General features: G+C 46.1%; 1 protein-coding gene across 1 annotated transcript in view; it reads left to right on the plus strand.

Annotated features, from left to right (window-relative positions):
- PYM1 (PYM homolog 1, exon junction complex associated factor) overlaps window positions 1-21,986 on the plus strand; it is a 117,379-nt gene that overhangs the window by 39,670 nt on the left and 55,723 nt on the right. Inside the window, exon 2 of the mRNA XM_069653706.1 lies at window positions 1,997-2,105. Within this exon, the coding sequence (XP_069509807.1) occupies window positions 1,997-2,105 (109 nt within the window). The remainder of the gene's footprint in view (window positions 1-1,996; window positions 2,106-21,986) is intronic.

A 21,986-nucleotide genomic window follows, 5' to 3' on the forward strand; every position in this document is an offset into this window, starting at 1 on the left:
GTTAGTATTTTTTATTTTAAATGCAGCTTAGAGGTTATTACAATTTAAATGTTACATTGCACAAAAAAAGACTGTTGATTGCTGCTTCATGCTTCTCTTTTCTTCACTGCAATGGTTTGTTTTGCTGCCTTATCCAGGATGAATGGAATAACTGGATCACAGCATAAGGGGTGAGCTTATGCAGATGTGTAACTAGATGGTTCCGAAAGATTGCTGTCACATGCAACACTTTAGGTGCATTCATCAGAAGGGCTCGGTGGTAAAATGTGCTCATCTGCTGATCAAACAAAAGATGTTCACAGGGTTGATGGTTCAGAGCAGTTGGGCAAGTGGTAGATGGTGGAATGGGGTCAATGTAGCGAAGAGCCAAGTTATTTAAGCATATGAATCCAGAGGAGCAGTATAGGAGGTGAGGTCTTCATCGTTAATAAAGAGGACAGATTTGTTTCCTATTTATGTTTGGCCATCATCCCAATAGCTTAATTCAAAGTTTGGGAAACAGTGTGACCTGGTAGTGGAAAGCTGGAGGAATGTGTGGGTTTCTCTGTAGAGGTATATAGCCAGCAAAGCAAGAAAGCTGCTGCTGTACACAACTGACCAGGCCTCCCCTCCACTACTGGTTCCTGCTGTGGAGGTAACATTTAGACTTGTATCCTATTCTAAAGGCACAGTGTGAAGTATGTTGTCTAATACTAGAGGCCACATCTGTGGCAGTTCTTTAGGCCACATTTTCAAAAGGATGGATAATGTTCCAGAGCATTACATGATTTACTCAATTAAGTACTGCAACATAGGTCAAACCTCACTAACCCCAATGTCGAGAGATTACGAACATAAACCTTTACTCATTTTCAGAGTTCTATGCAAATCTCTCCCTTGTTTCATTGCCCCATTTAGTGGTGCAGTGTCCAACATCAGTCTTTTTCTAGTTTCCAGCCATCAGAAGCACTTTCACATTCACACGTGTTGGTTTATTGTTTACGCTCAAAGCTAAAGCAAAAGCATTATACTAATCTAAATATCCCTGGGTGTTAATCTAGACTATTCTTCTAGCAATGCATGCCTCCTTTCTCGCTGGTCCCATTGTAGCAGGCCAAGGACCATTCACAACAGTTTTCTGGCCGAGTCAGTCAAGCCATTCAATGTTAGTCTGAGGGTGATTGAGCACATATACATTTTTCAGTTTAGATCTGTTACACCTTGCATATTGTGCAATGGGTGCCAGTTTCTAAATGAGCCTGCATAGATTCAGACAATGCGGCCAATGTTGTGACCGACCGCTGGTTTTGAGCAGGGAGGAATGCTTGTTTTATTTCTGCCATGTGGAGGATGTTTGGGGTTTCACTTCATGTTGTGATCCAGTTATTCTTGAAGAGTTTGCTGCTTGCCTCTGTATTCTTGCTTCTGCGTTAAAGAAGTTTATGGTAGTTTCTGGGCTTTACCGCTTTTGGAGACTGACAAATGTTCTAGACTTTTTAAAGAAAAATGGTGGGTTGCAAAACCCTTTCTCCCAATACTCTCCAGTATATCGTCCACACCCAGACCGCAACCAGGATTTAAGATGGCATGTTTTTAACAATTTCGTTTAAGGAGTCATGCCTTATTTTTGATGGCATTCTTTAATATTTTAAGAATGAATCCTAAAATTCTGAGCACTCTTGGCATGTGTTATTGGCCTTTTATAGAAAGCAGGGTTTTACGCCCAGCTAAGGAGTTGTAGTGTGATTACTACCTCTCCTCACCACCTATTAATGACAGTCTACCCTACTATCCCCTTACTCCAGATTGACGGTCTCTGATGTGGCTGCTCATGGCCCTTTTGCTGCTTCACTGGTTACTAACGCCTTCACTAACTTGCTTCTATGATATAGGGAGAGTCATGGTTTCTGCACGAGGCACTGGTTGTGGTGGGGCTGACCGCTGTTATTACTGAACTGCATGTCTGAATAATTTTCACTTCTTTGTCAATGACTCAAGTCCATGTTTTACCCCTAAGATTGTCACATTTCAGGGAAGTACATTGCCGCCACACAGCGCCCCGATGGGACCTGGAGGAAGCCACGGAAGGTGAAAGATGGATATGTCCCTCAGGAGGAGGTGCCAGTGTATGTATACTGTTCTTTGTGTTTGTTTTGCGGGGAGGGGGAAGACCAGTGATATTTTCCCTGTTCTTCCTGAACCGGGATTATCTACAAATCATTTTTCATTGATTCATTCATGGTCAAAGACAAGGGAAGTGTACTCAGAATAATAAACTGTGAGGCTAATGATTTGTAAGATACATTGATCATTTTGTTTCATGGAATTAATGGAGGTTGTGTGTCGGATAATCCCCTGAATGTCTAATTGACCAAAATAAGATTAAATATACCCATTCTCCTTTGCTAAAGTAATGGCTTTTTCTGATGCTTGTTAATCTGCTTAGAATCGCATGCTGTGCATATAGTCCGACATCTAGTGGTAATCGGAGTATTCAATCTTTTTTTCGAAGATTGAAAGGGGACGTCGGCATGGTCGTGACTGTAACACTATCCCTAACGGTGTACCCAAACTCACTCGCGCCTTATGCAGAGCTTGCAAGAGTTTAATATTGCTCAATAGTTGCTTCTTTGTCCCACGACCGATGGCCGTCTAGTCTTCGACTGCTTCGTGGACTCCTACACCAAAAACATCCATTGCTGTTCGGTGACTGGTGCATTGATCAATGTTTGCCAACCCCTGTGGCCTCGGCCCCCCCTGCCAGGCCCTTACAGTAGGGAGAGTGGGGCCCTGAGTTGATTCTGAGAATGCATTTCCTTGTCCCTTCCTCTCCCCGGTCTGGTTGCCATTCACCTCTGCTATGGAGAGGACTCATTTAAATTTTGTCCGTCGTGCAACGGAAAATTCCCCTGGAAAGACACCCATCGCAAATGCAGTAGGTGCTTACTTCGAGACCCCGACAAGCGTTCCTGTAAGTCCTGCCAACTCTTTCGTCACAAGATGTTAAAGGATAGGCGGACAAAGCAGTGGGTGGCCTACGCAATGCTGTTTTCCCCCGTTGGCACCGTCGCCTCGGGTGACGAAGACTCTAGCAGCAGCCATGTCTCAAACTGGGAGCCATACACATTTTGGCAGAATCCTCCGGTTCCCAGATGCCAGTCCCAGACAAACGGACCACCGGTTCTGTTAAGGGGAGTTTACACCCCGGCAACAGGTGCCACACTCGCACCACCCAAGGAAAAACACACAACCCCCAAGGCCTCCTCGACGGACACGTCGAAGCAGCGCCAGACGCCAACAGGACTGCTGGAAACTACGGTGCCTGCCGAACCTCGCGGTTCCGCATGAGACTGGGCTTCCCTCTCACAGGCGTTGCCATAAAAAAAGCACACGGCTACCGACACGTCATCCAAGGGCGCGGTCGCACTTAAGGCTTCTGGCAGAGTCTACAACCGCAACAGCGCCTTCAGGCTCGTCGGAACCCAGTGTCGCAGCTTTTATTTCTGCAGCAGAACAGCCCAGGAGCACCCTGTCTTGTCGAGAGGATTATTGTGAAGGCCCCCAAGCCCTCTCTAGGGCTTTATCGGGTACATCTTTCCCCTTCTGAGCAGCCTTGCCCTCCTCCAAACACCTCTCATTCATCCCTGTGGACTAGACACAGGTTTGAGAATTATATGGGTAAGATGTCCCAATTCATAGACTTCTCAGAAAAGTACATTGCTCCCAAGAGATCAAGGGAGGACTCCTCCTGTCCCATTCCACCAAAGCTACAGGAGCTTCCTATTCAGTCAAAACCCCACCGGGAGGAGGTTTTTGAGTATTCAGAACCAGAGGGAACCTATGAGGACAATCCTTTTGGTCAGGACACAACTGACCAGTGCCCAGACTGGGAACAAGGTCAGCCAGGAGATCATGAGCCTTGGCTCTCACCCACTCATACCCCAGACCCAGACATTATTTGTCTAGACACGCCTTCTTCCCCTCAGCAAAGGCAGTCCTTGACAATAGACGACCAGATGGTATTTAATGCCGTCCTAAAGAGCTGCAGATCACTTTCAGATTGCTATGCAGGAGACTGTCCAGGACTCTGTTTCGTTGAGGACATTCTCAAAGAAAAGCCTCCCAGTAGTCTGGCTATTCCTCTGCTCAACTCCATAAAGAAACGCTTCACTCCTTTATTGTCTCCTTCCCTCACAAGGGCTGTCAACCCTCTGGTTGAGCAACTGTTTCGCCCCTCTCCATCTGACCGCATGTATATTCAAGGTCATGGCACACCAGACTCTCTGGTTGTTACAACCACCAGTAAAAGGGCTGGGGTACCGCTGTCTACTGCAAAAAAAGACTCTATGCCCTTAGCAAACATATTACCACATCTGCAGCCTTTTCAACCAGAATTGCGAATAATACGACCCTTCTTGCTAGTTAAAGCGACGTGCAATGGGGGCCTGCTCCAAGAAGGCCTCCAAGAGGTCCCTGAACCCACGCGATCACGCCTGCTGGCGGTCGTCTCTGAGGGTAGATGGGTGACCCATAGTATTTTCAAGAACACACTGGATGCTGCTGAAACCACGCGCCACACTCTGGGACAGGGAACTCTCCTCAAGAGACACGCCTGGTTGAAGAATTCAGGCTTCAAACTGGAGACTCAGCCCTCCCTGATGAATTAGCCCGTAGAAGAGTCAACTTATTTGGTAAGGCTGTAGATGACGCCTTGGAGACTGCTAAAAAAGAACATGAGATGCTGAAATCGCGCAATCCGATTACAGCCAAGCCTTTCCAACAGTGGGGAGGTTCAAACTCTCTTCGTTCCTTTCGAGGTCAGGCCTTCTCCCGATCTCCCCACAGGCAATATGGCGCTGGAGGCACCCCATGGTCCTCCGGACAAGGTTCATCTGGCAACAGCCAATATCCGCAAAGAGGACGGCGCATAGGTAAGTGTAGAGGCAGAAACCCCATCCCAAGAGGATCCCCGGCCTCCATCAAAATGAATTGTCAATCCGGGTCCCCTCCCATGCCTCCCCAGTCGGGCACGGTTGTCATTCATTCACACATGGGAGGGGATCACATCAGACCAGTGGGTGCTCAAGACAGTCACCCACGGTTATTGCATAGAGTTCCACCGGCCACCTCGATACCACCCACCAAAGACCAGGCGCCTATCACCAGCACACCTGCAAATCCTGCTGGAAGAGGTACAGATCCTGCTAGAAAAGGGCATCCATAGAGGTCATCCCCATTCACCAGGTAAACCAGGGTGTTTATTCAGTGTACTTTCCTTGTACCCAGAAAGGATCTCACCATGCGCCCTGTAGTCCATCCCAGTCTACCTTACCTCGACAACTGGCTAATAACTGGGGATTCGTATGGAACATGCCTGACAAATGCCCAAAAGACAGTAGATCTTCTCTTCTGTCTAGGGTTCACCAGATGGCAAAGCGTTTCCATTTGCTGGAATAGCAATGTCTGGAGTTAAGTTGCCATGCTTCCCTAAGTATGTCCATACATCTTTGAGGGAGTTGGAGGTGTCCGAACGCTGACCTCAGGAGCCAGGCTGCTAAATTGCGGGTTTGAGGGCATGGATGTAGTGTCTCCCAATTGTCTTGTGAGGCATGGCAGCTTCCTGGGATGGAGGGGAGACTGACATTGCCATGAGATGGGAGAACCATGGTTGGCGGACCCACATCGGGCCACCAGAATCATCCTGACAGGCTCTTGGTGCATCTTGTGCACTATCCTGTTGAGCACGGAGGGTGGGAGGTGGGGCGATTTTTGCACGGGAGTGGAGCGTAGACACAGTTCCCTGACCATGTTATCCAGAGACCGTTCCCTTTGGAGTGGTTCTGAGGGTACCTGGAGGCATAATCTGGGCATTGTGCATTCTCCAGAGTTGCGAACAAGTCGATCTCTGGGAAGCCCCAATCTGCGAAGACGTTGAGAACAATGTCCTCATGTAATCGCCACTCGTACTCTACGGGTAGTGGGAAGTCTCTCCTGAGTACGTCCGCCAGAAGATTGAGTTCCCCTGGAACGTGTTGTGAAGCAAGGAGCATCTTGTGTTGAGCCCATTTCCATATGTTCTGTGACAGCTTGGATAGCCCTGGAGAGTGAGTGCCCCCTTGTTTGTTTAGGTAATACATGTCCGACAGGACTAGAACTGTCGTCCCCTGGAGGTGTCGCTGGAATGCCTTCAGGGCCTTCCGCTAGCAGTTGCAATAGATTTATATGGTTGGTTGCTACTGCTGGGGTCCATACGCAGTGCGCTGTTTGTTGAAGGAGGTCGGTCTCCCACCCCGTCAGAGATGCGTCTGGTGAGAGTGGCATCTACTGCGGGGTGATGAAGGTTTTCCCTTGGCCACCACTGCAGAGACTGAACGAGGGCTGCCGAGACAACCACTAGATCGTCCTATTGTCCTATTGTCCGCTGGCCTGATACCATTGGCTCAAGAGCCACTCTTGCATGGGGCGCATGCGCAGACGTGCGTATATGCTGGAGGCCATCATCCCTAACGGTTGCATGGCCTTGCGTCTGGCTACATGGTGAGGGATCTGGAACGGCATGTTTTGAACCCTCTCGCTGTCTTTGGTTCGAATTGGAGCCCCGAGAAACTGTTTGACTTGGCTTGGGTCTAGGCTGGACTTTTTCTCGTTGTTCACCATTGATAAGATAAAGAACAGAAACATGTTGTGAAAGTGCCCAAGCTCAAAAGCATAGGCTGTACTGTACAAGTGTGCTTAATAGCTAACCGCACCGGGTCTCCTATACTACACTGAAGACCATAAACCATATATGTCTCGATAATTACCACTACTACTACTCAGAGTTACAAATTCTTGCTAGGTCTATAGTCCAATTTTTAGCACCTTCATCATTGTGTTGTGATATTATTACTGCTATCCATAAACTGTCTCTAGTTAATTGATATTTTACGTGAATAATTTGTTATACATTTTGTAATAAAGTCGATTTTCTGATATATCACCTGCTATTTGAGTAAACTGCTTCACATTACAGGCTGTTAATGAAGATTGCCCATGCTAACTGCACTGGTCAGTCTTGATTCTGTTAAAGACAAGGAGGCGAGCATTTTACCATTATATTATTCTCTACCACTCTTTGTTCAATATATGAAATGCCTCGGCACGTCTTCTAGTCCAGGCCAGACTGTGGCCGTGGGCAAGGACCTGGGCACATGACTGCATATGTGAAACATTAGGCTATGGCTAACATAACTGCAAACAGAAAGAGTCGCTGACAAATATACAATGCCAGTTACTCCAAGTAAATGGAGCAAGGCAGAACTGTGTCCTAGAACAATTTAACTTTACACAACGCTGCAGAGTATGCAGAATGTGTTAGTGAGCTAAGTGCTCGATCAGGCTTGCAATCAATGAACATTTTTCTCGGATGAATAAAGATTCCCCTTTGTAGTTGACTTACAGTGACACAGTAGCGCTCCAAAACACGACTACGTGCCTTTCAGTCTTGCGGAAGTAGCAGAGAGTGAGTGGGAAGTAAGGGGATTGGGTATTATGAAGTGGAGGCTGGGCCGTACTTGAAATCGGTTACGGTGGTCAGCATAGTTGCTGCTAGTGGCAGATTATTCTGTTAGCCCACAGCCTACAATACTCGACAAACTGATCAGAGTGTCGGGGGGGGGGGGGGGGGGAGCATGCACTGGTTTTTCACAACCTAAATCCACAATTGCTTCCTCATAAGCCAGTCCCAATCTGGGACTATGCAAAATAGTCCAACTCTGCTGTCTATAGAATATCTGCCAAGACTTAAAAAAAAAATTTCAGCACCTTATCCCTTATCTATTTCCTTTCCTCCTATTCTACTCCACACTGCAAAAATATGCTTTGCGTTTAATTGTTGATGCCTTATTTTCTTGCCAGGGTCACATTGTAGCAGTAGCCCATGGATGTCGTTATCAGCATTGTAACGTTCTGAGAATTGGTATTCATCCTGCCTTCAACTTTATTGCTCTCTTTATGTTGGACTAACACTCTGTCCTAGTATAGAACCTCTGTTTTATACTCGGGTGTTTGTCGACTTTTTAAAAACATTTTATTTATTTTTTAATAACAGTAATTTAATCTCCATTCTCTCCTTACTTGCTGCAGCTTAAATGGCTGTTCCAGCCCAAATTGATTTTCATTTTTTGAAAGCATCTTTTTACTGGTTGCAGTGAATGATGCTGTCGCAGCGACATCGTGGTCGCTGTGGCATATTGATATGATGGATTATTTATAACGCGCTTATTACCCAGAGGTTTCTAAGCACAGACCCGGGGATCGAACCTGTGTTGCCCCATGTCATCTTGCTTCCAAGGCGAGCACGTTGCTGCTGAGCTATCTTCCCGAGATAGGATGCAAAGAGGATGTTGTTGAGTTGCATCACGCTAGACCGGAATCTCTATTGCCGGTTTAGTATTTTCCAACATGGCGCCCATTATCCTGTTCTGCTTTTATAGAGTCCTATCCACAATGCTGCGTGTTGCAACCCTTCCGGTTCCTTCCTCTTTGGGGTAACCCTCTGTTTTCTGATTGGTCTCTGCCATGCCTACTTCCTTGCTCTGTCCTACTGAATCCCTTACCTTCTCTGTATGGGTTTCTGCTGGAATTCTCCTATGATTTCCTCTTATCCTTACTCCTGTCCGCCGGATGCTTTCTTTCTGTGTTCTTGCCTGTTGGACTCCGGCATGGATTCATTCTTCAATTACAGCTGCAGTTTAACATCCTGGCTGTTGCAGGTTTTTGGGCCTTTTTGGCTTTTCCCGTTTGGGGCATGTTTCCTCCATGGTATAACCTATTGTCCCAGGTGGACATTGTGGCGGCGGGCCAGGTTAAACACTATCTCTACCGCAAACGGCTCAGAGAAAGGACTAAGCTCACTAAGAGGACCAGGCACACCAATACCAGAGTGGACGATTCAAGATTCTCAAAACCACCTTCTGCTTTGCTCTGGTCCTGAACCAACCAGATCATGCAGTCTTTTATTGTGAAGACTGACGCCTCCCATCAGGGCTGTCCTCAAACGTCAAGGTGCGAACAAACAACATCCGCTGGCTTTCTACTCGGAACACTAAACTCCAGTGAAATGAACAATTCAGTCATCAAAAAGGAGTCATTACCCATTCGAGCAGCCTGTACCGATTGATGTCATTTACTCTTGGGAGTCAAACATGTGTTTGAGGTTTGTACTATCATATGAACTTGAAAGTCATCCAACAAAAAATGTCGCAACAATGGACAGCCCAGATAGCCCTATTTCTTTTTACAGTATGAGTTTTTATTAACCTACTTTCCTGGCAGTCACTGCAATAATCTCTAAAGGAGATAAGATGATGTTCAACAATCTTCTGATTCTGAAAGGATACTTGGCAATAAGCAATTTGTTTTTACTGTATACTCGTTCCTTGAACAATCCTCTGTGGGTTACCAACCTCCTTCACAAGCTAAATCTTCTGGACAGATGCAAAGAAAGGCTATTTTAGCTCCTCACGATACCTACCCCTGAACTTTTAAAGGAGAGTTAAGTCTTGAAGTCATGATTATCTAATTGCTGGTCATCAAATTGCTGCAACTACTGATCTCGATTTGCGTTCATTTTGGTGGCCTACCATTAAGAAGGATATTAAGGACTATGACTTCTTGTCCAGTTTGTTATCAAAGTAAATATACTAATTCAAAACCTGTAGGCAAGCTTCTACAATTCCAGATTCCTAAAGTCCCTGGACTCTCATTTCTACTGCTTTGGCTGCCTGCCTCTTTCTAAAGGGTTCACTGCCATAATGACGACTATTGACTAGTTTAGCAAGATGGCTCATTTTTACTCCCTTACAGGAGTACCGTCTTCATTCCTGGCCTCTGTATTTCTCAAAGAAATATTTCGGCTACACGTACTTCCAATTTCCATTACCACTGACAGAGGCACACAATGCACTTCTCGTTTCTTGTCTAAGCTTTGTAGGTTACTGGGCATTGAAAGGGCCTTGCCCTCCAGTTACCATCCTCAGACCATTGGGCAAACAATGTTTGAATCGTACCATGGAGCAATATCTTTGCTGTTATTCCACCAGTAGACAAGATAACTGGGTGGATCGGTTACCCCTTGTGGAATTCGCTTATAATAACACTTTGCATTCAGCCACTAATGAGTCCCTTTTTTATTTTGTTTATTTGTTTTGCATTACTCGTATCCATCCCAGACAACTTCCTGTACCACCCACCAACATGCCTACACTGGATTCCTTGTTGAATTCCATAGCTGAAAATCACAAGTCAGCTTATATACAATAGATACATCTTCAGCACTCAAATAAGGAATACGCTGATGAGAAGCAAGGATCCTGACTGGTCTGTGGGGTCTAAAGTTTGGTTATCCACCAAATAGCGTCCCTGTTGGATCCGTCCTTGCAAGCATTCTCCTTGTTATGTGGGTCCTTTCCTGATAACGGCCAAGATAAATCCTTTGGCTTTTCGATTGCAATTACCGGCAACTTGGAAGCACATCCACCCAGTGTTTCAATCCTCTCTGCTGAATACCTATGTGGCAGATACAAATTCCAGACGGAAGATTAGTCCTGGATTGTCAAACCTCCTGCTAAGGAACCAGACTAAGAAGTGTCTCAAATTTGTGACTCCAGATACCATCAAGGAACCCTTCAATATCTTGTACATTGGAAGTGTTATTCCTTTCAAAGTACAAGGGAACCAGTTTCACATATTCATCCCCCCCCAAATTTCCCATCCTGGTTCGATGCTTTCACAACACAGCCCTGGAAGCCCCGGCCGAGCCAGATGCGAAGGGGGGCATACTGTGTCAGCGGCACGGTGGTCGCTGTGGCATCGTTGGGGGAAGATGCAAGTCTAATCTTTTCTAAGATGGCGCCCGCGATCACGTTCTGCTTTTATGCAATTTTGACCCACAGTGATGCGCATTGCAACCCTTTCGGTTCTTTCCTCTTTGGTGTAAGGTGCTATTTTTTTCCTTGTGATCTCTGCCTTCCTTCCTTGCTCTGTCTTACTGGATCCCTCACCTTCTCCATGTGGGTTTCTGCTGGAAGTCTTCGTTTCCTCTTATCTTAACTCCTGTCTGCCAAATGCTCATGAAGAAGAGAGAAATCATCTCAAAATGCGTCGGCCATCCACATTGAACTGTACCTTCTCTGCTATATGTGTTCTTCAATCAAATTACTATTTTCTTTATATGAATTATAGACAATATTGTCATTGTTTGCTTTTTAACTTGTTGACCATCATAAAGGTTATATACAAAACCTAAACTGAATAATTATTTAACCGTCCAGTGACGGAATTTAAAGGTGTGCATGGGACGGGAGGGTTCTGTTTTGGATCCTCTTTTCTCTTGTGTGTTGTGCTTTTTGTGCCTTCTTGGCTTTTCCTCTTTGGGGTCTGTTCCCTCCTGACTGCCCCAGTGGTCTTGCCTGTTATCCCAGGTGGACATTGTGGCGGCGGGCTGGGATAGACCCCATCTCTACACCGAACAGCTTTGGAGAAAGGACTAAGCTCACTAAGAGGACCAGACACACTAATCCCAGAGAGGACGATTCAAGTTATACAGGTGAGAGAAAAATGCAGCATAGCAAATAGCATACATTTGTGACTTAGGAAATTGCAGACCTAGTGGTGCAATCATGGTATTAGTAGCAATTAGTACAAGCCATACACTGTGCATTCTTCCAAAAAGATATATAAAATTAGTAATGTTTTCCTCAATTGTTCAAAGTCTGCTAGGTATTTTCATCTGATCCAACAGGCTCCAGAGTAGAAGTGTTGAGGTATGAGCATAATCTATACCAGATATCCTTAGGTCACTGTTTAGGCGGACATTAAATTCCTCACATCTACTATCCTCTTTTAAATTCTTTGTCTAAATGTTTGTATTATCTGAGGATATCTTCCATTTGTTTGAGGAGGAAGGCGAATACAGAGATGTTCTTCATTCTGAGGTGAAGGAGGGGCCAGTTATTTTGCTAAATAGAATGACATCGACCAGAAAGTGGATACCATTGGACTTTTCCACACCAGAACATTTGTTAGCATGTCCGCATCTAGGACAGTCGGGACCAGAATTCAGATCAAAAGAAGAGGGCCTAAGAGGTGTGCAATATACACTCTGCAATAGTTTCAATCAGATATATTTGTTTAGAAATATTTTGTTAGAATAGGAGCAAATGGAAAACCTTTGTTTCCTTTTAGCATTGCTGCATAGAGCATCTCCTCCTTCTGGAAGGCACTCCAGGCCTGGCTTTTATCAACCCCCCCCCTGTCCCGCCCCTTCATCTTCACTGACCTAATCTGCCTCTCGTTATAATTTTACCCCCAGACAGATAAGCTGGGACATCGATGAGTCACTCCAAGAGAGTACTGTGCACGCACAGAAAAGACTCCCATAGACCTTGAGGACAGGACCTGCACTCCTTCAACGTAATCGTCCATGACTCCTGGGTACGTATCACACTCTTCTCGATGGATGATAGCCGTATCCTTCCAAAGGCACGGCCACCCACCCACCCGCACACATCTGCATCATCCGATACTTGAAGCGCTGCTGCCACTAGAACGCAGCTAAGTCCCACAATAAAAAATCTGTCTAGATGGACACATTCTCTCCTGGACTTGCAGGAGCCTGACTGCCTTCACAGCACCCATCCACAAGTCAGTTCTACATGGGTCGCTGAAAGCATCTTGGCCAGCCCTACCTACATTCGTACTGGCTAAAATGCACATGCATTCTAAATTCCTCTCTCATCCCTCGGACTTCGGTCGTCCATGGGCATTAACATGCAGCGCTTTAAGGCCATACCAATGGAAAAGGTGCTACAAATGCCACATTACATAAAAATAATCTCACGATCTCTCTGCCATTTCAGAGGTGCTGTTGAGCTAATCTAAACCTTTTGAGCCATGCTATAAACAGTGGATACAAAATGTCTGCTTCCAGAGAGTTCACAATGTATTGGAGCAAGATTGGGAGTGGGGGAGCATGAGGAAATCCTGGCAAATTTGCTTGTAGAGTCCTACACACGTAATAGATTTTTTATTAATAAAGTTTGAAAGCTCCCAACGTTTTCACTAAAGCAATCTCAAGACAAAGACACCATTGGGAACAAGGTCACATAAGAACTGAATGCCCAGTGTGCCCCAGGTTTTCTTAGTAGGATCACAGAGAGGTGGTATCTATTCGATTTCTCCTGAGAGGTAGGCTAGGTGCATGTGATTATATGAATTCCCTTGAATAAGCAATCCAAGACAAAAAAGGACTGTACAGGATTGAATTTACAGCGTTCTGTGGCTTTGTCCGAGATAAAAAGCAAAAATAAAGGTTGCACAGATGCACATTCAGTAACAGCATGGGGGATTGGGGGGGGTTAGACTGTATTATTATAGTATGTGGCAAACTGGGCCTCTGCGGCTAGATAATATAGTTCCAAATCTGGAGCCAACATCCCTCCTTGTGAAAAAAGGCATACCAAAGTGTCCCATCTAACTTGACTGGTAGATGGGTGCCAAGTTAAGTGAATAAGAGAGCAACATTAAGTAAATACCTGGGACTTATGGGTCAAAAAGGAGACACCATGGAGTACAAAGAATAGGACTTGTAAAATCTGTTTGATTACCAATTCATTTCCTATAGCCTCATTTAGGTATCCCCCGCAAATGTGCTTCTTGTAGTAATGTCATATTGACTCCATTCCCATTTAGGGAGGTGAAGATTCTAAAAGCTCTAGAGTTGATTATTCAAACCTCAGACATTCTAGCTAACCAATAAGAAGTCCATCTGGGTAAAACCTAAAGGTGTTCAACATTGATGTATTATACTGAGTACCTATGACCTCCTAATAGGCAATGCATATATTGTTTGCTGTTGTGTTCGCATTTGAGCGCCCCGTGTAAGCATATTGCATTGTCATATTGTGCCCTGTTGTCTCACATCTGAGTATCCTTAAGAAACCGACCAACTACCTCCTACTCGACCATCCCTGCTCCCTCACCTTCCACACCACAATTGGATGGAGAAAAACTCCCTCAATACTACATCTCGCGAGTCAATGTGCAAACCTCACCAACCTCATTCCTAACTAAACATGCTAAGCCTGGTTACGTGGCAGGCACCTGGTCGGCACGGGAAAGGGTGCCAGGGGAAGGGAGGATCAAATTCAGTCACGCTGACCCACACAGTCAGGGTTTCGTTGATACCGCAGTTACCACATTCAAGGTCTCCACCCAGGTTTGTGATCTTTAATTTATCCCTCCATGTAACTTGTGTGGTTTTTTCTTTTTCTAATTATTTATTTATTTTTTTAAACTTTTTATTTTAACATTTTATTTACAAAACCGTAAAATCACATACATCTGAATACACTCCAGAAGACATTAAATTCCAAAATTATTAAAACGGTTTACAAAACAACTATATACATTACAAGTTAAAACCCCCAACCAAATTCTCAACAACTCAGTCACCACCCCACATCCCCAATATACACAAGTACAATACCAAGTCTAGTATAGCTGAAGAAATTTACCCCAGATCTTCTCAAATAAACCCATTTTCCCTTCTCTTCTGTAAAGTGTCCTCTCCATAGCCGCCAAATCGTGCATTTCAGTCAACCACGTCTCAACATTCAGAGTCAAAACAGTCTTCCAGTTTCGCAAAACAATTTTCTTACCAATCATTGCCCCTCGGAGCAACCACTTCTTCTGATTCATAGTAAGATCCTCCAGAGACACATCATCCCCCAATATCACCATGAAGTCCAAAGCAGGTAAACCCTCAATCACCTCACCACACACCCGACCAACCTCACCCCAGAACAACCTCATCAACCTGCAATCCCACAACATATGCTCCAACGTACCTGCCACATGAATACACCTCCAACAATCCAAGCTCTCTGATATCCCCCCCCTACTTGCCATTCTCTCCGTCATCCAAAAAACCCGATTAAGAATCTATCCGTCTCGACCTCTCTGTGAGCCCCAAAGAACATAACTTAACATTTTCACACATCCGGCGCCACAAATCTTCAGAGATGTGTTTTCATGCTTGTGGGAATTCAGCTGTGCATGGCTAGATCTTCTGTGGACCCTTTTGTGTTGGAACACAGGGGTTGTCTGCTTATCTGGGAAGGCAAAGGTGTGGTGGACGGGTCAGTGGTGTGGTGCTGGCTCCGGACTGGCTGGGTGAGGGTTAGAGGCCTACTGGCAGTTTAGTGGTGATGAATGGGCGCAGTGCGGATCCTTATGTCTCACGCTCTTGCAGGGCGCATTCCTTTGGAGCATATTAAATATTCACAACACTGGAGGGACGAGGGGGAAGTGAACGTCCGTGGGAACGGGGATCTGAGGATCCCTTCTGTTCTAGTGAACTAGGTTCATGAACTGCAATTACACAAGCTCCTACTGTTGTGAGCCTAATACAAAATGTAGTCGTGTGCTATGTGTTTTTCTAGTGCTGTGCATTCACTGTAGGCGCTACAGTACTTTTACATGGGGTCTACAAGTGCGGCTTACTCCCACCCACCCACCCACCCCTATACACTACATCACCTCATGGTGTTTGCCTTACCTGAAAGCGTCTATTAGGGTGGGATAGGCTCATTTGCATCTCAACATTCCCCCCTTTCATTACTTCTACAGTAACAAGTTCTTCCCCCATCATATTACCGCTCATTTGAACACTGTTCGGCTTCGTCCAACGCAGGAGTTTGCTTGATTGGCATCCATGCTGTACACAAGTGCCGCAAACTTTCTCCCCGCTGGGCATACTGCTCCGGTGTACATGTCGTGGAGATGCATCCTCCCCCACCCGCCAAGTCCACCCATATTTTGGTGATTCTCGGGATCAGGGGGAGGAACAATGGTGGTGTGATACAAGTTATCAACTCCATCACCAATAGGAATTGGGACCATGTGGTGAACTGGGCAGTTGTTTTGCTCAGTTTGTATCTCTACTTCCTTTTGTATCACGAGGTACCTTGTTTTTCCCAATGACCATCATCATTGCACTGACCATAATCATTGCACTATTGGGCACAGCTTTGGCACAACACTGGAGACCCAATTGACACATGCAAAAGATCACCAGGATAACCACGAAGATGGGGACCAGCATTTTTACCAATGTTCCAAGCCATGATGGGACCCAGTTAAAGGCCCCGATGAACCAGTCTTCTTCCTGGATTCCAGCTTCCTTTTTCCTCTCCCCCCCCCCCCCCCCGCACCCCCTAGTTCATGCACTGCTACATTGACGTGTGATAGTGTCCCATTTTCAGCGTCTTCAGAATGTGCATGTGCAACATGAACTCCCAATCTTTTTTCAAACACCACCCTCCATAGCCGTCGGGAGGTCCAACACGTACCTATTTTGCATAATCATTAGTTCACTTTTATGACCTTGAACCCCTGTTAAGTATAGTTTGCCAGCTGGATCAGTTCACACCGTGACTATCTGGAGCCATTTTGCATTGGCTTGTGTCTGGATGCTGGGTATTAAGGATGCAAAAAATGTCTGCTGAATTATAGAGGTTGTATTCATCTGGTATCTGTGCGAGCAGGTCTGATGAGTCTTGGATAAGTAATTTGAAGACCGTTTCTTCCTCTTCAGCTGATCATGACGTTCCTTTTCAGGGAGGATGCAGACGTCTGGAGGCGGCATAGTGGGCAATACTTCTGTGGTCATGGGCACTGTCTGTTCTTCATCAGACAAGGGTCCCCCCTTTGTGTTGTTCTGGTACTACTAGTAGGGCCGAGTGCAGCGTTGCAAGCGAACAGTAGCCCCTCCAAGATGGCGGGAGATGCAAGTACACCTGCTGGCCAGAACCAGTAGTAATCCATCCGCGCCGCGATGCCTTTTCCGAGATCTGGAATTAGTATGGTTCTGTTACATCATCTGTTTGATCCCACTGAGACAGTTCCCTTGCTGTAAAAACATAGTTCATAGTTGTTTTCTTGGTGCAGCTGTCTTCTTGGTGCACCTTTACTGGCGTCTCGATTGCTGTGATCCATGTCAGTTTTGCGACGTGTTCTGCCCATATCTGTGCACATGCTTGTTCTACAAGGGCTAGTGTTTGTTCTGGATATTCGACAAGTCCTTCTGCCATACACACAAAAGTTGTCTCTTGCCATTTATTGTCCGTATACTTCGCCCCTTGTATTGCGAGGTGTGCCTCCTTAAAACAGTTGGGATTGGTGAAACTCGTTTTGCATTTTCGGAGATCTGGCTCAACGAGTTGTAGATGGACGGTTTCGTGCTTGAAAGGTGCCTTTGATCCTAGATAGTGACATTGTGTCTCTATTCTGGGTACTTGTTGTGGTACTAAGATCTTGGGTGCCTCAGATGCATGCAGTATTAAGGAACAGACGTAGCAACTCCCATTAGTCATTCACCTTCCCATTGCACTTGTGTCGGAGTACCAACTGTTTGAGTGTTCAGGGTGACGAATGTCTTCCACTGCATCTAATACTAAGCCATAATTTGCATCATATTTGTGTTGGCACGCTTGTCTTTTCTTTCTGCTACTGCGCAATGGGGGCTCCCCCCCCCCACACTGACATTGCATCTCTAGTGATGTTGGTATTGCATAGGGATCGTTTTGCACCTGGCGATTGTAATTCAAACATTATAGTATTGCATATTGTGGTTTGGGAGCTGCTACTATTTCCAAGGGTCATTATACATTGCTCCATTGGTGGGGAGTTCAAATAATTACGGGGGTACTTTCATTCGTGTTCAAACTTGGGCTGGAGCTTATTGTGTCAGGAAAGGAGCTAAGGGTGTGGGCGGTTTTAGTCACTGTGGAGTACATAAGGGCAGAACTAAGGGTGATGGATACCACTTCAGTTACATTTCAAAGAAATATAGTAACATTGGAGGGTATTTCAGTTCCATTCAAAACTGATCCTTTAGCATTGCAGGGTGTACTCCTGTTCCAGGTCCCTTTAGATCCCCCCCCCCCCTTCTTGATGGCCAGCCCAGATAAAAGCCGGCCCCCAATAAATCCCTAATGCAAACTTGAGCATTGTAAACAAAATTGCTGCTAGATGTAGGCCGCAGTCATAGCTGTAAGCCCTAGTATTACTAATGCTGTTTCTATCTACAGTCAAAGAATCGCTCTGCGGTACCATCGCCATCATTGTTTCACCTGCGGAGTGTGTATATATACTTTTTTTTTTTATAGTGGTTTTTCTGTCTGGACGGCTAGTTGTAGTGCCCTGCATCTGAAAGGTGTAACCAGTATTTCTGCTCCATCACCATTACTGCGAGAAGGGTGGAAAACACCACTTCATAGGGCCCATGGAACCTGGGGTGGTTCCATTTTTTTGCACGAAGCGTCTGACATAGACCCATTCCCCAGGCAACAATGGTTGTACTGTGGTGGTGTCTGTCAGTGGGGCAGTCGTAGTCTCTTTCCTATGTGTGGTGGTGCTATTTGTTTGGCATGCATCGGATCACACGTATTCTTTGGGACAGGCACTGCATGAATTCTTCCCCTAGAACTGTTGCTGCTCTATGGGCATATGATGCTCTCCTGACCGATGATAGAGGTGTCTGCATGTGTCTGCCAGCCATTAGTTCATGGGGGGGCTGGGGGAGGGGGATAGGTGGTGGTCCTTACTGGGTTGAGTACGTAGGTGGAGCGGGGACAGGTAATATACCCAATTCCTTTTCTGAGTGTTGCTTTTAAGGAGGCAGTTGATTCTCTCCACCATCCCGTTTGCTTGTGGGTGGTAAATTGATCACGTTCAATGCTTTATTCCTAACATTGCTGTGATTTCCTTAAACAATTCATTGAAAAAATGTGTTCTTTTATCTGATCTCAGGACGTCGCATACTCCCCAACGGGGAATACCTTGCTGAATAGGATTTTAGCTGCACATTTGGCATCTGGGTGGGCACATGGGCTGGCCTCAACCCACCTTGAAAATGGACACCCCACCACAATTAAATATCGTGCACCATTACATCTTTCTCCCATGCCTGCATAGTCAACGTGCAGCTCCGGGAATGGGCCAACAGGGCAGGGCAATGTTCCTCTTAGTTCTCAGTATCATCCTTGTGCTAAACACTTGACACATTGTGCACTGGACCACCATCGTTGCTAGGTGCTCCTGTAAGTTTGGGACAAACCAATCCTCTTAGATATCTGTTGCAATGTGCTGTTTAGAGCTATGGGATGCGAAATGCAATTGCTTGAAGGCTGTATGCAATCATTCCACGGGCATTACTATCTTCCCTGTAGTCTGCTGTCTCCATAAGAGGTCTGTAGGTGATTGCATGCATCCACATTTGAGCCAGATGAACTGCTCCTCTGAGGGTGCCCTACGCTGCAGTTCAATCATTTGTGTGATAGGGAGGGACGTGTATGCGTTTGTGTCGTGTCCGGTGATTGCTGTTCTCGCAACATGAGGGTTTTACAGGGAGATAAACTGCGGTTTTCTCTGCTGTTTCCGCAGCGGCATTCCCCAATGAGATTTTCGTTGGTGTTCTGTGTATGTGCTGGACATTTCACGACCGCCACCACACAGGGCTCTGCGAGGGCGTAAATCAGTGTGTTGAGCAGCGCTGCATGCTGTACCGGTGAGCCATCAGCTCTCCAGAATCCCCTCCTTCTCCAGTGAGACAGACCTGCATGTACTGTGGTGGTGACATATGCAGAGTCTTAATAGATGGTAACCTAGCACCCCTTTGAGGCCTGCAAGGCTTCTGAGCGCCACCAGTTCAGCTGCTTGTGCAGAATAATGCCTGGGTAGTCTCCTCATGACCAGTGTTTTGTATTCTCACTCTTCTAGGCGCACCACTGCAGCCGCAACATGTTTTTCACCCGTTTCCTGGTCAATTAATGCTGACCAATCAACGAAGAGCACTTCTCCCTCTTCTAGGGGGCTGTCATTAGCTTTGGGAATATCATCGCCCTCTCCCTCATATGATACGCAATCATGCTGCTGCTGCAAGTCCTCAGCCGTTCATGTCTGAGTGAAAAACGTGGCGGGATGTACTGTTCTGCACCTTACTAAATGGATATGCGGGCGGATCCTCTTTCTGTAGTGAGTGTGGATTTTGAGCGGTCCAGTATCACAAAATGTGAATGCTCGACCTATAAGGTTACTGAGCACCCCATGAAAATTGTGGAACTTTTCTCAATGGCAAAAGCTGTGGCAGCAAGGGCTTGTTCGCAGGTGAATTATCCCTCAATGACAGAATCGAGGGTGCCACTGTAATAGGCTAGTGGTTTGTGGCCCATTGTACTTTTCTATGCGAGTACTGCTGTCATGAGTGTGCCGTTATAGTGTGAGAAAATGTAGCTTTCCTATGGCTAATACAGGGTGGCAAGGACAGGGGCTGTTGAAATCACCTCTTTTATTTCTGCTGTACATGCAGTTTTGTTGCCCTCCCTTTGTCCTTCCTTGAGGCCTTGTATGAGTGGTCTGGTATAGGCTGCGTAGTCTAAAAGCCATGCCCTGCAATAGTTGCATAACCCTACGAATTTCTGCATGTTTTTCACTGTGGGTGGCTTGGGAGTGGCACGCACTGTCAGGAATTATCCGCTTACCATCCTTGGAGAGGAGTTGCCCCAAGTAGAGCACTTCCAGTAGACAGTACTGGAGTTTTGCCTTGTCCACCTTGTACCCGTTTCTTGCTGGTAACTAATAATGCAATGGAATCCCTGCGACCGCTCTGTGCGCTGTCGCTGCAGGCCAGTAGGTCATCTACGTATTCAATTATCGTGTTTGGTACTTGGATGTCCCCTAGATCCTCATGCAGTATCCTGTTGAAAATACTTGGGCTCTCACAGTACCCCTAGGGCAAGTCAGTATTCATAGTGCTTCCCTCCCAGGGACAATGCTGTAAGGTACTGGGAGTCTGGATGGAGGGGCACTGAGAAGTATGCATTCTTCAAATCAACCACCGTGAAATGGGTTGCTTCTTTGGGAATGCTTCACAAAATGGATGCGGGTTGGGAACAAGTTGCAACTCTTTCTGTACAATGTCATTAAGGGGTCTTAAGTCCTGAATCATTCTCCAACTGCCCCTGTTACCTTTTTAATGGGGTATATAACTGTATTTCATGGTGAGGTGGAGGGCACTATGATCCCTTGGTGTAGTAGGGCCTGCAGTGATTCCTAATTTCCTTCCTCTGCCTCCCTAGCAGGGGGTATTGTTTGACCTGTGGGAGAATTGCTCCTGGTTTGAGTGTTAACAGCTGTCACTTCCTGCAACCTCCCTACATCGTATGGGTTTGTTGTCCATAAATGTGTGGGGAGATATTGCAAATCTGTTTCACTGAACGGGCGTGGTTTGCTAACAGCCATGAGGGGGCTCTGTACCTTCCTGTATTGTATCTTATGTCACAGGGTATGCACATTTCGAGGATGATTTCTCCATTATTGCCATCCTCAAAGAGAATTCTTGCAGGGGCACATTGGGATCGATTCACAACAGTGCGCCATTGGCACCCGTGGTGGTCAGTGCCCAGTACTATTCGTTTAGAAGACACCACTACGCCCTCCAAGTCTAATGCTGCGATTATGCCTGCTACCACGTCGGGGAGCACTACAGGTCAGAAAATGAAGTCTGTGGGTGCTCTCCATTCCTTTCTCGTAATCTGGGGGCCGCTCATGCAAGCACCCTGATGCCATAAACATGCCTGAATTGATCACTGCCACTTCACTTGCGACGGCATGTATTACCAGCATTGCTCGTACGGAGCACATGCCAAGTGTTGCACAGACCATCCATCTTGTGTGAACGAGCTTGTCATGTTCAGTTTGCTAAGGAGGTCCCTTCCCAGCAAGTTCACAGAAGAGCTCTTCAAGTAGTGGAGGGGTGCACATACAACCTTCCCTCCCACTTTGACATCTTGGTCTTTTGTGTACAGAACTGTTAAAACCCCCTGAGAATCCCTGCGTGTCTTTCCTGATGGCGGGAAGTTACCTTCACTAATGCTTGACTTCTCTGCTCCTGAGTCCACCATGAG

The sequence above is a fragment of the Ambystoma mexicanum genome, chromosome 3q (assembly GCF_040938575.1).
Source record: "Ambystoma mexicanum isolate Mex_15411 chromosome 3q, UKY_AmexF1_1, whole genome shotgun sequence".
Lineage (NCBI taxonomy): Eukaryota > Metazoa > Chordata > Amphibia > Caudata > Ambystomatidae > Ambystoma > Ambystoma mexicanum.